The sequence below is a fragment of the Borostomias antarcticus genome, assembly GCF_949987555.1.
Source record: "Borostomias antarcticus genome assembly, chromosome: 24".
In the NCBI taxonomy this organism is placed as follows: domain Eukaryota; kingdom Metazoa; phylum Chordata; class Actinopteri; order Stomiiformes; family Stomiidae; genus Borostomias; species Borostomias antarcticus.
Genome location: NC_140257.1, coordinates 16,839,157 through 16,854,156, shown reverse-complemented (window position 1 = coordinate 16,854,156; position 15,000 = coordinate 16,839,157). Strand labels below are relative to the sequence as shown.

The window sequence follows — 15,000 nt, the reverse complement described above, 5'->3', positions numbered from 1 at the left end:
TCTTGTCATCTTTTAACATTTACTCAAATGTTCAACACTTAGGAACTAGACTGCACTCGGAGGAGATGCCAATGTGTGCCTTATAGCTGCCAAGTACTATTTTGCTTAGAAAATCAACATTTGGTGTTTAGGATCCAGTCCTGGATGTGTGTAAATCCCTAGTATACGGCTGGATCGTATGGGTGTGAAATCTGTAGAGTGTGTTTGTCTAGTCTTTCTGAGGACGATACTGCAGACAAAAACAAATTTTTTTGACTTTTCTTGAATGTGAATGAGACAAGCTCAATGTGAAATCATGCAATGGAGAGAGGCAGTGGAGTCCTGGTGCACACATACATACACCCCCCCCCCCCCCCCCCCCCAACACACGCAGACAGCAGAGAACACCCTACTTGTGTGCCTCACATCGGCACAAGTAGCTAGCACTGACCCCAGTGTTTTCAAACCCAGTGGTGAATTGCTTTATGTTATTACTATGTAATATAGCCTTTAACCATTTTTTTCAGTAGCTCTGGGGGTCGGGTCTTAACTGTAGAATGGCAATTTTTGGCATAATGAAAGCCTTTTACATTTTTAAACTTAACCTTGACTTTGCAGTGCCAATAATAAGAAAACAAGAGGAGACTGCCAAAGATACTTTTGGCTTTCATCAAGTCTGTGGAGTCATTTCAAAGGCTTCAGGTTTGTACCCGGATCCACAGTGCAGTGAAACAGCAGCTGCAGGGAACATTTCTGCAGACTCTCCCAGTTCAAAGAGCCCTCACAAAATACATTTTCCTTCCCTTTAAACAGCCAAGCCGTAAATCAATGTCATTGTTTTGTTTTAGACTAAATACTTATTAGCAATAAGCAACCTGTCTTCTTGAGGTAATGGCAGATTTTAGGATTGTATGCAGGAGACCCAGGTTGCAGAACCGGTCCAATACCTGATGAAGAACTCGACTAATGACAAAAGCCATGTGAAGCAAAAACGTTATTTACCTCTAATGGTCTGACCTACACATGAGCATCAGTAGTGGATGAGCATCAGAAGTGGATGATTATCAGTAGTGGATGAGCATTAGTAGTGGATGAACATTAGTAATGGATGAGCATTAGTAATGGATGATCATTAATAATGGATGAGCATCAGTGGATGAGCATTAGTAGTGGATGAGCATCAGTAGTGGGTGAGCATTAGTAGTGGATGAGTATCAGTGGATGATCATCAGTAGTGGAAGATCATCAGCAGTGGATGAGCATTAGTAGTGGATGAGCATCAATGGATGAGCATTTGTAGTGGATGAGCATTAGTAGTGGATGATCATCAGTAGTGGATGAGCATTAGTAGTGGATGAGAGTTAGTAGTGGATGAGCATTAGTAGTGGATGAGGATCAGTAGTGGATGATCATTAGAAGTGGATGAGTTAGTAGTGGATGTGCACTAGCTGTGGATGAGCATTCGTAGTGGATGAGCCTCAGTAGTAGATGAGCATTTGTAGTGGATGAGCATTAGTAGTGGATGAGAGTTAGTAGTGGATGAGCATTAGTAGTGGATGAGAGTTAGTAGTGGATGAGTTAGTAGTGGATGAGCATTAGTAGTGGATGAGGATCAGTAGTGGATGAGCATTAGTAGTGGATGAGGATCAGTAGTGGATGAGCATTAGTAGTGGATGAGTTAGTAGTGGATGAGCATTAGTAGTGGATGAGCATTAGTAGTGGATGAGTTAGTAGTGGATGAGCATTCGTAGTGGATGAGAGTTAGTAGTGGATGAGGATCAGTAGTGGATGAGCATTAGTAGTGGATGAGGATCAGTAGTGGATGAGAGCTAGTAGTGGATGAGCATTAGTGGTGGATGAGCATTCGTAGTGGATGAGAGTTAGTAGTGGATGAGCATTAGTGGTGGATGAGCATTCGTAGTGGATGAGAGTGAGCAGTCGATGCGCTGGCACACACGAGGTGATGAAACCTATTGTAACATCAACACCCAGGCTTTTCATAACAACACTTTCAAAGCTCTCACAAACAGCCCCGGCCAAAACATGGCTCTGACCTTCACTCCCTTTTTTATTGAGAACTTGACATAATATCAACTATCTCCCTCCACTTTCCTCCTCACCACAACGTTCCCAGTGTTCACCAGACCGTTCCCAGTGTTCACCAGAACGTTCCCAGTGTTCACCAGACCGTTCCCAGTGTTCACCAGACCGTTCCCAGTGTTCACCAGACCGTTCCCAGTGTTCACCAGAACGTTCCCAGTGCTCACCAGAACGTTCCCAGTGTTCACCAGAACGTTCCCAGTGCTCACCAGACCGTTCCCAGTGTTCACCAGAACGTTCCCAGTGCTCACCAGACCGTTCCCAGTGTTCACCAGAACGTTCCCAGTGTTCACCAGAACGTTCCCAGTGTTCACCAGAACGTTCCCAGTGCTCACCAGAACGTTGCCAGTGTTCACTAGAACGTTCCCAGTGTTCACCAGAACGTTCCCAGTGTTCACCAGAACGTACCCAGTGCTCACCAGACCGTTCCCAGTGTTCACCAGAACGTTCCCAGTGTTCACCAGAACGTACCCAGTGTTCACCAGAACGTTCCCAGTGCTCAATAGAACGTTCCCAGTGCTCACCAGAACGTTCCCAGTGCTCAATAGAACGTTCCCAGTGCTCACCAGAACGTTCCCAGTGTTCACCAGAACGTTCCCAGTGTTCACCAGACCGTTCCCAGTGTTCACCAGAACGTACCCAGTGCTCTGTGGACTGAGAGCATTTTTTTTCCAGCAGTGAAACATTGTTTTTCATTTGATGAAGTGGCCATTTGTAACCCAGTGATTGGTCTGAGAGCTCTGGGAGGTGTGAGGGAGAGTGAGTCACCTCCAGACTGAAGCTTGGAGTCCTTCTTTGAAACATACTGCCGTTGGATCCTCGCAGTAGGGGCAGTATCAATCAAATTGAAAGGTATTTATGGTGCATTGTCAACACAATCTCAATTTGAAAGGTTGGTGGGTTACAGTACTTCTGTCTAGAATCATATGTCATCTTAAAACTATTTTTCTTGAGTCACAGAGGTTTTTTTAAATTCCACAAATGCATGTTGAGTTACAGCAGCAGATGGTGATAAACAGTAAGAGGGCACTGGTTATGAATGTTATATCAGAGCGGCTATCTGAATCATTTGTATTCTCTCTGAATCCTTTTCTGAATCAGCTACATTCATACTCTTCAAAACTATTTCCACAAAGGGTAAATAACTGAGTGTTGAACGCTGAGCCATGAGCCATGGTTTGGCATATTCAGCACAAAAAATAAAAGCTTGTTTTTCATTTCTGACACCAGTGTTTTCATACTATTCACAATATTATCTCGTTAAGCCACAACTACAATGAAAACCTGAACCAAAATCCTGAACCACACATGGTTCTACAGTCAAGCTAAACATCCTGATGGCGTGGAGCAGAGGGGCACAGTCTGGGAGGCTGTGGTCCAACCATGTTTAATACTAAGTGAAAGCTATGCTAAACAAAACAAACTCCATAGTAACAACTTCTACTGTTTTGACGCACCTCATAACCACTTCCTGGTTGGAACTGGCCGACATGCCTCCGAACTCACTAATTATGTTCCACTTAAGTTCATTCTGAAATGTGGAGTCATGCTTGCTAATTCAAAACAAACCCTTGGATGTGTGTTTTGGAGCTCATTTGCAGATACAGTGGCATTCGCATTTTTAGGTGAAATGGGATTTCAATTTAAAAAGGAAAACAGTCATTTTCATGAGTTTTAATAGAATATTCAAATAACAGATAATAATAACATTAAGTGAAGCGTCTCATCAGCATTTCCGTCACCAGTATATAAATGATATGACGATGACATGCTGAGATATTCCTTCTATTTATTTAATGAGAAAAAATAAAATGAAAGCTTCAGCCGGATGCGGTGCCCTTGTAAATGACACCTGTTCATAACCCAGCAGACCAAACGGAGTTTAAACTCTGCGCCCAAATTCCCCAGATTAAATAATGTGCATTCAAAGAATCCGCACTGATTGGTTAGGCCCTGACACGCCCCCATCGACCCCTCAGCTGACCCTCGCACTCATCCTCAGCCCAGGTCGAGAGGTCGGGGGTCTACTCCTCAGCTGACCCTCGCACTCATCCTCAGCCCAGGTCGAGAGGTCAAGGGGTCTACTCCTCAGCTGACCCTCGCACTCATCCTCAGCCCAGGTCGAGAGGTCGGGGGTCGACTCTTCAGCTGACCCTCGCACTCATCCTCAGCCCAGGTCGAGAGGTCGGGGGTCGACTCTTCAGCTGACCCTCGCACTCATCCTCAGCCCAGGTCGTCAGGAGCCATCTGGTGCAGTTATGGTGTATTGGAGTATTTCTAGCGCATGTGGTCTGGTATAATTTACGGTGTTGTCATGGAGTATCTGGTTAAGAGCGAGGGTTTTGCGTAGCCGTAGTGACGGGGAGATGGGAGCGGGGAATGCCCTGGCAGGTGAACTGAGGACTTTAGGACCGTGAGACATCAACAGATCCACAGGTGCTCCAGAGATAGCTCCAGGTCACAACCCAGTTGGACCAAGGTTGTATATAAATATTCGGGAGGTATTATAAAATTCGTGAGTTGTTATGAAATAATAAAAAATGTTACAAGTTGGCAGAAAATATGCGTGTTCTGACTGACTGCAGTAAAAGTGTGGACTACCAAACAAATGGATAATAAACGAAAATAAGAGAGACAGCTTCTATAGAGAAGAGTCTTAAAGGGAGACTTTACTGCTCACAATCCTTTTTTAACGTTGTCCATCAATTCAGCATGCATATGATTTAAACAGCCTAGATATACAGTAGCTGTTACTGCATGCACACAGTAGCGTGCTCGTTATTATCAGATCAGAACCAGGTTTTGAGTTTTTAGTTAGTTTATGATGACATGAGCCTGAGATCCTGAGCGTGTACAGAAGACCACACAGGGCCGGAGCACATTCCTCCTGGGGCATGTTGTGCTGGTTCTACTCATGCGTACAGTATGCATTCACCGGAGGGGGGAGGGACATGTGGATGGTAATGGTAAATGGACTGCACTTATATAGCGCTTTTCCACCTTAGCGGCACTCAAAGCGCTTTACAATGGCCTCTCATTCACCCATTCACACACACACTCACACACCAATGGCGGTAGCTGCCATGCAAGGTGCTAACCTGCTCATTGGGAGCAATTTGTAATTAAGGTTACAGCAAAAAAAAACAGGTTTTAGTAACACTAACCGAATCGATATTGAATCGAATCGAATTGAATCGTGATAATCGATTCTGAACCTTGTGAATCGGAATCGAATCGATTCTTGAAATTGGACTCGATACCCAGCCCTACCTCTGATCATCATCTGAGTGTGATCGTCACACTCACCTGTAGAGGTTGATCAGATAAGCTGTTGGGCGATTCAACATGGCAGTTTGGAGTGGACAGTTCTTTGGATGAAATCGGAAAATAACTCTAAAAGTAGTGATATGGATCTAGACTTCAAAACAATGCCTGCTGCTTTCCGGGGACTCGTGGACATTATGGCCAAAACAAACAAACAAACCGAAGAGTTGACCTCAGGACGACCCTCTACTCATGACAGACTTTCATTCATTTAAACTTCCACCCAATCAAAGCGTGGCTGCCACTCACCTCGCAGGACTGGAGGCAGTGGATGAGGTTGGGGTCGGGGTGCCACCTCTTCATCCCGGTACAGACGATGGTCTGGAACACAACATGGATGAAGACACTTCAATTACTGATCAGGGTTCACTGTGAGTAAACAGCACCTTCTAACGGTTGTAGCGTGTTTTGGTTTCTGCAGACTGTGCATACCCGCCATGTACAGTAGGCTAGACATTGTTAATTTCATATCTCTTTCAAGAGGAAATAAGTACACTGTTTTGTTGTCTTCCACCCATGATGGATCGCCTTGCTTTGATTGATTTTTCTGTGTTTTAATACACTTTTTGTTTCTTTTTTTTAAAGAAAGCATTAATTGTTTGCAGAGGTCTCCACTATCTCCCTATTTGATCCTTTACCAGAATGCGTTCAGGCAGCTTAAATGTAATTTAGGCAGATTAAATTGAAGTTAATTCTTAAATCTGGACAATTAGAGAATGCCTTCCAAGGACGAGGACGTCCTACCAAAACATTAGTGGACATAATCAAGATGGACGCTGGAGTGGAGGGCGCAGATGAGATGGCCAGGTGTGTGGAGGACCAGGATAACAGATGAGATGGCCAGGTGTGTGGAGGACCAGGATAACAGATGAGATGGCCAGGTGTGTGGAGTACCAGGTGTGTGGAGGACCAGGATAACAGATGAGATGACCAGGTGTGTGGAGGACCAGGTTAACAGATGAGATGACCAGGTGTGTGGAGGACCAGGTTAAGAGATGAGATGACCAGGTGTGTGGAGGACCAGGTTAAGAGATGAGATGACCAGGTGTGTGGAAAACGAGGATAACCAGAGACTAAGATGGGAGGCCCGTCTGTGGACGATGATGATTCCAAACTATTAAAGAGATCCTTCTTCCAGCTCAAGCTTCAATTCTGTCCGTCCCACTGAAATGTTATCAGGACCATATTAGGCCAGAGTGATACAGCCAAATGGGCCTGTCATCTTAAGGCCTCTGAATAATGGCTTGTGTGGCATCTTAATGGAAATGACAACGTGGTAATGATATTTATTGACCGACAAAGACGTTGGAAGGAACTGAATATCCCCTTGTTTCCAACAGGTTAGCCAGGCCAGGGAAGCAGACAAGATTCCCATCTATTCAAGCTCATACAATAACCTTGAAATCTCTGTGTCTTGCCAGTAACACGACCCAAGTTATTAAACTCACTTCCAAAGTATTTGGCCCTAAAGCAGTGAGGATTGTTGGCTCACTAACTGGTCACCCAATCAAGGGTCAGACGATAGGAGAGTTTACGCTAGTTTTTGCGTTGAAGTGATCGTTGGAGATGGTATTGGGCAAGTTGGCCCTTTTAAGCAAACAACGGCATATTTCACACTAGAACTCCACCGTTGGGATTTGTATATTTTACAGATTATTGAGAGGGATGTCATGATTATTGAAAGGGATGTCATGATTATTGAGAGGGATGTCATGATTATTGAGAGGGATGTCATGATTATTGAAAGGGATGTCATGATTATTGAGAGGGATGTCATGATTATTGAGAGGGATGTCATGATTATTGAAAGGGATGTCATGATTATTGAGAGGGATGTCATGATTATTGAAAGGGATGTCATGATTATTGAAAGGGATGTCATGATTATTGAGAGGGATGTCATGATTATTGAAAGGGATGTCATGATTATTGAGAGGGATGTCATGATTATTGAGAGGGATGTCATGATTATTGAGAGGGATGTCATGATTATTGAGAGGGATGTCATGATTGCGAAGGGCATTTTTGTCTCAGAGTTCACTTCATGCGTCAGAAGCATTTCAGTCTGGCGGTATGGAGGACGCCCATCTGATGGTGACAGAACAGAGAAGGTTCATCGATCTGAAACACTTCTCCTTTGCAGAAGAGGGCAGCGAGTTATGTTATTCATCTGCTTATTCTTTATAACAATAACTTTCAACAAAACAGCAGTTTTCATCAAATAATACACCGATATGTTGTTAATGCCCAAACAAACAAAAAAATCCAGAGTAGGCCAGCGGCTCAATCCTCAGGAATATATCCATTTACAGGACAGGCAATAATATTTAGTCCATAATTCATCCAAACAAATAATTCAAGCCAGCCTCAAAGCTGTATTTGTAGGGGGATCTGCTTACATAAACCAAGTGATCAGCCAATTACAGCATGAGAACAAAGGTTGCCCCGCCTCCAAACAACACCTCACCTGAACCTTGCTGGGCTGCATCCAGTGCCTGACCGAGTCTACCGTGGTGCCATTGGCCAAAACCACCGGATCACGGAGATCCATGTCCAACGCCACAATGCATGTTGGGTAACAAACAGCACCTGCAGGGGTACAGAGATGTTTATGCTTTCCCTCCTACTCCTAATTAGCATCTGTTCAATGAATTCCTTTAAAAACGAAAAGAAGAAAACTTGACTAGTCATCTGTGTTTCACAAACTTGACAGGGCAGCTTTTAAAGTGCTTTAGCACCTGACCCACGCTGGCGTGATGCATGCTCCCACGAGTGGATGTGCAGTCTGAGATGCAGCAGAACAGGCTAAAGCTAAACTACTAACAATAACTTATTTCTGTGGAGAAAAATCATTCCAGATTAAAGTTATCTCAGGTAAATGATATTAAAATACTTCTGAGCCAGAGCCTGTGTACAGTGAAACATACAAACATTGGCTTGATGATAATATTCATACAGTATGTAAATTAATTATATTACTAGTCTTTAGATACGTAGGTACATTAGGCTTTAGATAGGTACATTAGGCTTTAGATAGGTACATTAGGCTTCAGATAGGTACATCAGGCTTTAGATAGGTACATAAGGCTTTAGATAGGTACATTAGGTTTTAGATAGGTACATTAGGCTTTAGATAGGTACATTAGGCTTCAGATAGGTACATTAGGCTTCAGATAGGTACATTAGGCTTCAGATAGGTTCACCAGGCTTATGCGAGTGTATCTGGCACCTCACCAACATCCAGGCCTTCGTCGCAGCTGTACTCCACAGAGTTCCCGTCAGGAGGAGGAGGGCAGGACCCCTCTAACCTCTGACACATGCTCAGCTCCTTGGTCCACCGTCCCTCGTTAGTACAGCGGATGGTGCTCTGTGAGAACAGAGGTCATCTTTCAGCAGGCAGTGGAAACCACACTGATTTTGTTTCACAAAAGTCCTTGACACAAGATGAGCTTCGAGTAGAGACCTCGGAATGGGCATACTTTTCTCAAGTTAAAGACATTTTGCTTGTGGTTTTTGAAGGGGGTGTTTGGGATGCCGAGGGGAAGCGGAGAGGGCGGCTGTGAGGTCTAAACCTTTACTCGCCGGCCCCTTCACATTAGGTCCTCCCAGACTCCTAAAGAGTTCCTAAACACCTCCTCCCTGGCATTTAACCAGTCTGAGCCCAAGACGTGTTCATGTTCAATGTCTGTATTGTTTTGCTGTTATTTCCTTGTTTTATTGAGAACATGTTCTTATGTTTTTACCCAGGACCCACCTTTGTACAGCGCGTTGGTGGACTGCTGTGGTGTTGAACGTGCTCTATAAATACATGTGGATGTGATTAGACGTACGTTCTCCGAGGCGTGGGGACAGTGCAGGCTGCAGACGCTGTTGTAGTGCAGGCCGTTGGTGCAGGTGTACATGCCCTCGAACACGGGGGGCAGCGCGGGGCAGGACACCGGCTCACAGCTGCCCTCCTGCCACTGGCCCCCCTCCAGACACTCCATCTTCAGATGCCTCCTGGGGGGGCAGCAAGGCAAGGCACGTTTATTTGTAGCACATTGCAACATCAAGGCATCAAGTCGATGTGTTAATTCTCAAAGAAAACGAGTAAGGACATTGCCTTAATAGAGGCAAAGTGAACTGTAATGACGCCTTGCACCAATCCAGTTTTGACCCAGTAGCGTGGTGTGTGTGTGTGTGTGTGTGTGTGTGTGTGTGTGTGTGTGTGTGTGCGTGCGACACATGTACAGTCAATGTCTGCAATACATGTTTGTTTTTTTTAGTCTGCTGAAAAAACAACTTCCCCATGAGGGATAACTATGTTTTACTACTAAATACACGCAGTAATGATGCTCTTATCCAAGACCATGTATCAAAACAGAGTATTGAGAAACCTCAGTGATGTTACTGCAGTATGCAATGTTTTGGGTTTGACTTCAGAGTCTGTGTGAGGGATGACATGTCAAAGACAATAACAAACAAGATCATAAATCATTATCAAACAAGACCGTTTAATAGTGTTGCTGCCGGCTTGCGCATATTGTATTAATAACTTGTGTGGGGTGATTAAGACATTCACGATTCTTATAAGCTAGTTTTAAAATCCCATAAACAAAACCAGGTGCAAATACGCCTGCCCACTTAATATTCTGACAGGACATTGGACCAAATGGGCCGGCCCATCTAGCATCCTCACAGTCCATTGGCCCAGATGAACATACTGAGCTTGAGCTGTTTCTTGATTGGTCCAGTATTGAAAGAGCAGCACTACCTCAGAGGAAGGCTTGTATAGAGAAGCCAGGGTGGCTGCCTGTCCTGCTAACGGAGACCCTCATCTCATTAGAAACATAGGAATTACTGTAAATCTCATAATGAGGAAAAACTACCCTAATGAATTAGGCCTGGAGAGGCGTAGCGCTCAGCCTAACCAACGGTAGGATTTTTATTGACGGTTTATAGAAGTTACCCGTAGAAACTGCATACAGTTTTCAGGTGGTGGTGATCTAGAAATGCGTTGTAAATGTTATAGGAACTATGCTGTTTAAACGCATATTGCAAAGCGGAAATATGTGACGCACTGTTAGCTTTTTACTGAAATACCTGTACAGAGTCAAAATAAAACTGTTAATAATGAGGGTGTAGTTGAACTAAGCCATGCAACAGGAAAATGTTTACAAGAGACCTAACTAAGGCAAGCGTCATATACAGAGGCTATTATGTTACGGTTTATCAGTGAAAAACAATATACTGTGTATTAAAATATAATCGGCCTACTAAAAGGCAGTAACTGTAACTAGCTATAGCTACAGAGCTTAAAGAGCTATGCTCCACTGTTAGCAATGCTACGGAGACAAAGCAGTAGGCCGTACCCCCACCAGAGAACCACTGTGTTCAATATTTGCCTTTTAAACAAGACCTTTCTCAAGTCTCTTGAAGAGCCATGCAATCAAAAATGCATTTTCATGAACTCCATTAGGCCACACTTCTTTTTTTACTTGCACCTCACCCCGTTGCTAAGGGTTACCTTATCAGTGTAAGACAACCTCTTCTGCTGGCAATAAGACATTTAAATGATTGGAGAAGGCGTGCGGATGATCCACACTCCTATGCTGCCACCTGACCTGTCACTTTCTGCCCAAAAAGATCTTAATCTGTTCAAAAGACTATTAAAGGAGTAGTAAAGGGAACATGCATGTTTAGCCCTGTTTTAAGGTTACTTATGATCATATACAATGGTTCAGATCAAAACGTTGACAAAACTAGCACTTTTGAGAAAGTCTGATAATTGCTCTACCACCGTTTTGGTCATACAATGGATGTGGATGGGCACCGTGAAAAATCTTTCAAAAACATGTTAAACTCTCGATTTCAAAGACAAGAAACTCACGAGGTGTTAGTTGGCGTTCTGACATCAAATTCGCCATAAAGTATGATTCTAGTTCATCTGGAAAGGCTTTTTAAAATATTTATCATAGAACTATTTAGTTGCAGCACATACGTGTGTAAACTTCCGCAAACTAGGTAGCATAAACAATAACAATAGCTACCGTAAGTAGTTCCGCTTCCTGAATCCCCTCTGCGGATTGATCTACACATCTACAACGGTCGCGTCAATACAAGTCAATGGATTTCATAAAATGATCAATAAAACCCTACAGGATTCATACTTTGCGGCGAATTTGATGTGAGATCACCAACTGACACCAATTACCCCCTCGGTGAGCTTCTTGTCTTTGAAATTGAGAGTTTAACATGTTTTTGAATGATTTTTCAAGGTGTCCACCCACATCCATTGTATGACCAATGTAGAGCAATTATCAGAGTTTCTCAAAAGTGCTAGTTTTGTCAACGTTTTGATCTGAACCATTGTATATGATCATAAGTAACCTAAAAACAGGGCTAAACATGCATTTTCCCTTTACTACTCCTTTAAGGAAGGAGCCTATTGTGTGAGTAAATTAATTGTATTTAGTGAAATGAATGAGTTGTAGAGACACAGACCCCCACAGGCTCTGCACTACAACGACTGATTCTGCACCTGATGAACAGTACGTTGTAGACGTTGTAGACGTTGTAGATTGGTAGTTTTACCAGGTAGAGTATTACACAAATGTAAATCAGCCCCCAGTCCTCCTGTGTAACGACCAAAACCACCCATTCTAAATCATGACTTCACACAGTGTGAAAGCAACAGTTATAACATTACATTCATTACAGTGTCGTTACAGTACACAGGCATAGCAGCAGCTTCCAGTCAAGTCTGAGGCGCAATAACAGAACTTACTTCTTTGTCTTCTTGTTGAAGGTGCCGGTGACGTAGTAGCCCGGGTGGCATCGGTAGCGGCACACAGTCCCCACGTCGTGGCGCGAGGCCTGGCACTGCGGCACCAGCAGCCTGGCGTTGGGCACCGCGGGGGGTTCAGGACACTCAACCTTACAGTAGGCCTCAGGGAAGGACCACAGCCCGTCCTCCAAACACACCAGCCGGTCACTGTCACCTATAAACACACCAAGAACACACCAGCCGGTCACTGTCACCTAGTACACACACACCAAGAACACACCAACACTGTCACCTAGTAAACACACACCAAGAACACACCAACACTGTCACCTAGTACACACACACCAAGAACACACCAACACTGTCACCTAGTAAACACACACCAAGAACACACCAACACTGTCACCTAGTAAACACACACCAAGAACACACCAACACTGTCACCTAGTACACACACACCAAGAACACACCAACACTGTCACTGTCACCTAGTAAACACACACCAATAACACACCAACACTGTCACCTAGTAAACACACACCAAGAACACACCAACACTGTCACCTAGTAAACACACACCAACACTGTCACCTGGTAAACACACACCAACACTGTCACCTAGTAAACACACACCAACACTGTCACCTAGTAAACACACACCAAGAACACACCAGCACTGTCACCTAGTAAACACACACCAACACTGTCACCTAGTAAACACACACCAACACTGTCACTGTCACCTAGTAAACACACACCAACACTGTCACCTAGTAAACACACACCAACACTGTCACCTAGTAAACACACACCAAGAACACACCAGCACTGTCACCTAGTAAACACACACCAACACTGTCACCTAGTAAACACACACCAACACTGTCACCTAGTAAACACACACCAAGAACACACCAGCACTGTCACCTAGTAAACACACACCAACACTGTCACCTAGTAAACACACACCAACACTGTCACCTAGTAAACACACACCAAGAACACACCAGCACTGTCACCTAGTAAACACACACCAACACTGTCACCTAGTAAACACACACCAACACTGTCACCTAGTAAACACACACCAACACTGTCACTGTCACCTAGTAAACACACACCAACACTGTCACCTAGTAAACACACACCAAGAACACACCAGCACTGTCACCTGGTAAACACACACCAACACTGTCACTGTCACCTAGTAAACACACACCAACACTGTCACCTAGTAAACACACACCAAGAACACACCAACACTGTCACCTGGTAAACACACACCAACACTGTCACCTAGTAAACACACACCAAGAACACACCAACACTGTCAGTGTCACCGAGCACACACACACCAAGAAATGTCAAACCACACATGTAGGAAATTATACAATATAGATTTGTAGTGTAATATTTATGACATTGGTTCTAATAGATGATTGTTTCTCCTTATTATTTTAGATTAGTCCAAACCTGTTGATATGAAGTTTGGATCTGGACCAAATATAAACCAAAAGCTATAATCTAAGCCCTTAAACGGTTGTGTTGCTATGTTTATATAATGATAATGCGTTGGAAGTTCATTTTATTGGTCTATAAAGTGGAATGGATCTTTTATATGTTTTTAAGTTATTTTATAAGGTATTCAAGCATCCTGTTGCATTGTTTCAGCCATTAACCAAATCTGATGCAGCTGTTTATATACTTATACAAGAATCAAGAAATCTCTGACAGGGTGCATATAGCAGCGAGCAGCAGGCAATGTGAGGGAACCACATTAATGAAACACTACGCTTCATATTCCACTAACTGTTCTCTCCACCTGATACAACCTCAGAACCACCGCAGAACAACCTCAGAACAACCTCAGATCAACCTCAGATCAACCTCAGATCAACCTCAGAACAACCTCAGAACACATGGGGAAACATCCCTAGCTGCCTGAGCCACACCACTGCAGACTGGACTCAGCGTACCACAACACGAGGTCAAATGCCTTCCTCAGGACACAGAGAACATAGAACCCTCAGTAAACACCTTCCTCAGGTCACAGAGAACATAGAACCCTCAGAAAACCCCTTCCTCAGGTCAGAGAACATAGAACCCTCAGAAAACACCTTCCTCAGGTCAGAGAACATAGAACCCTCAGTAAACGCCTTCCTCAGGTCACAGAGAACATAGAACCCTCAGTAAACACCTTCCTCAGGTCACAGAGAACATAGAACCCTCAGTAAACACCTTCCTCAGGTCACAGAGAACATAGAACCCTCTGTAAAGACCTTCCTCAGGTCAGAGAACATAAGCGCTCAGTAAATGTGTTCCCTGTGGTCAAGCACCCCCCCGGCCATTAGTACAAGCTTGATAAAAAAAAAATCAATGAGCACTGGCATATAATCAATGAACCACTCACACAGTATCAGCGCTGTAAACTGCTGTATAAACTCTAACTCTCACACAGATACTGCAGATAATGTTTATCCTACTAGCCATTGGTAAATGGACTGCACTTATATAGCGCCTTTCTACCTTAACGGACAAAGCACTTCACAATGGCCTCTCACCCATTCACACACACATTCACACACCAACGGTGGCAGCTGCCATGCAAGGTGCTTATCTGGTCATTGGGAGCAATTTGGGGTTCAGTGTCTTTGCTCAAGGACACTTCGACATGTGGACAGGAGGAGGCGGGACTCGAACCGCCGACCCTACGATCATTGGACGACCCGCTCTACCAACTGAGCCACAGCTGTCCCACATTCTAACCCAGGGACACGATGTGAACCGACTGGATAACGAGTACCGTGCCTACCCTGGGAGAGAGAGAGGGA

The 15,000-nt window shown here is 44.1% G+C and overlaps 1 protein-coding gene across 1 annotated transcript in view; it reads right to left on the bottom strand.

The window, feature by feature from the left end:
* pappa2 (pappalysin 2) overlaps window positions 1-15,000 on the bottom strand; it is a gene marked incomplete at its 5' end in the record, with an annotated part of 67,220 nt that overhangs the window by 2,993 nt on the left and 49,227 nt on the right. The window contains 5 exons of the mRNA XM_084458339.1: window positions 5,653-5,724; window positions 7,871-7,992; window positions 8,638-8,770; window positions 9,234-9,402; window positions 12,170-12,383. Of these exons, the coding sequence (XP_084314465.1) occupies window positions 5,653-5,724; window positions 7,871-7,992; window positions 8,638-8,770; window positions 9,234-9,402; window positions 12,170-12,383 (710 nt within the window). The remainder of the gene's footprint in view (window positions 1-5,652; window positions 5,725-7,870; window positions 7,993-8,637; window positions 8,771-9,233; window positions 9,403-12,169; window positions 12,384-15,000) is intronic.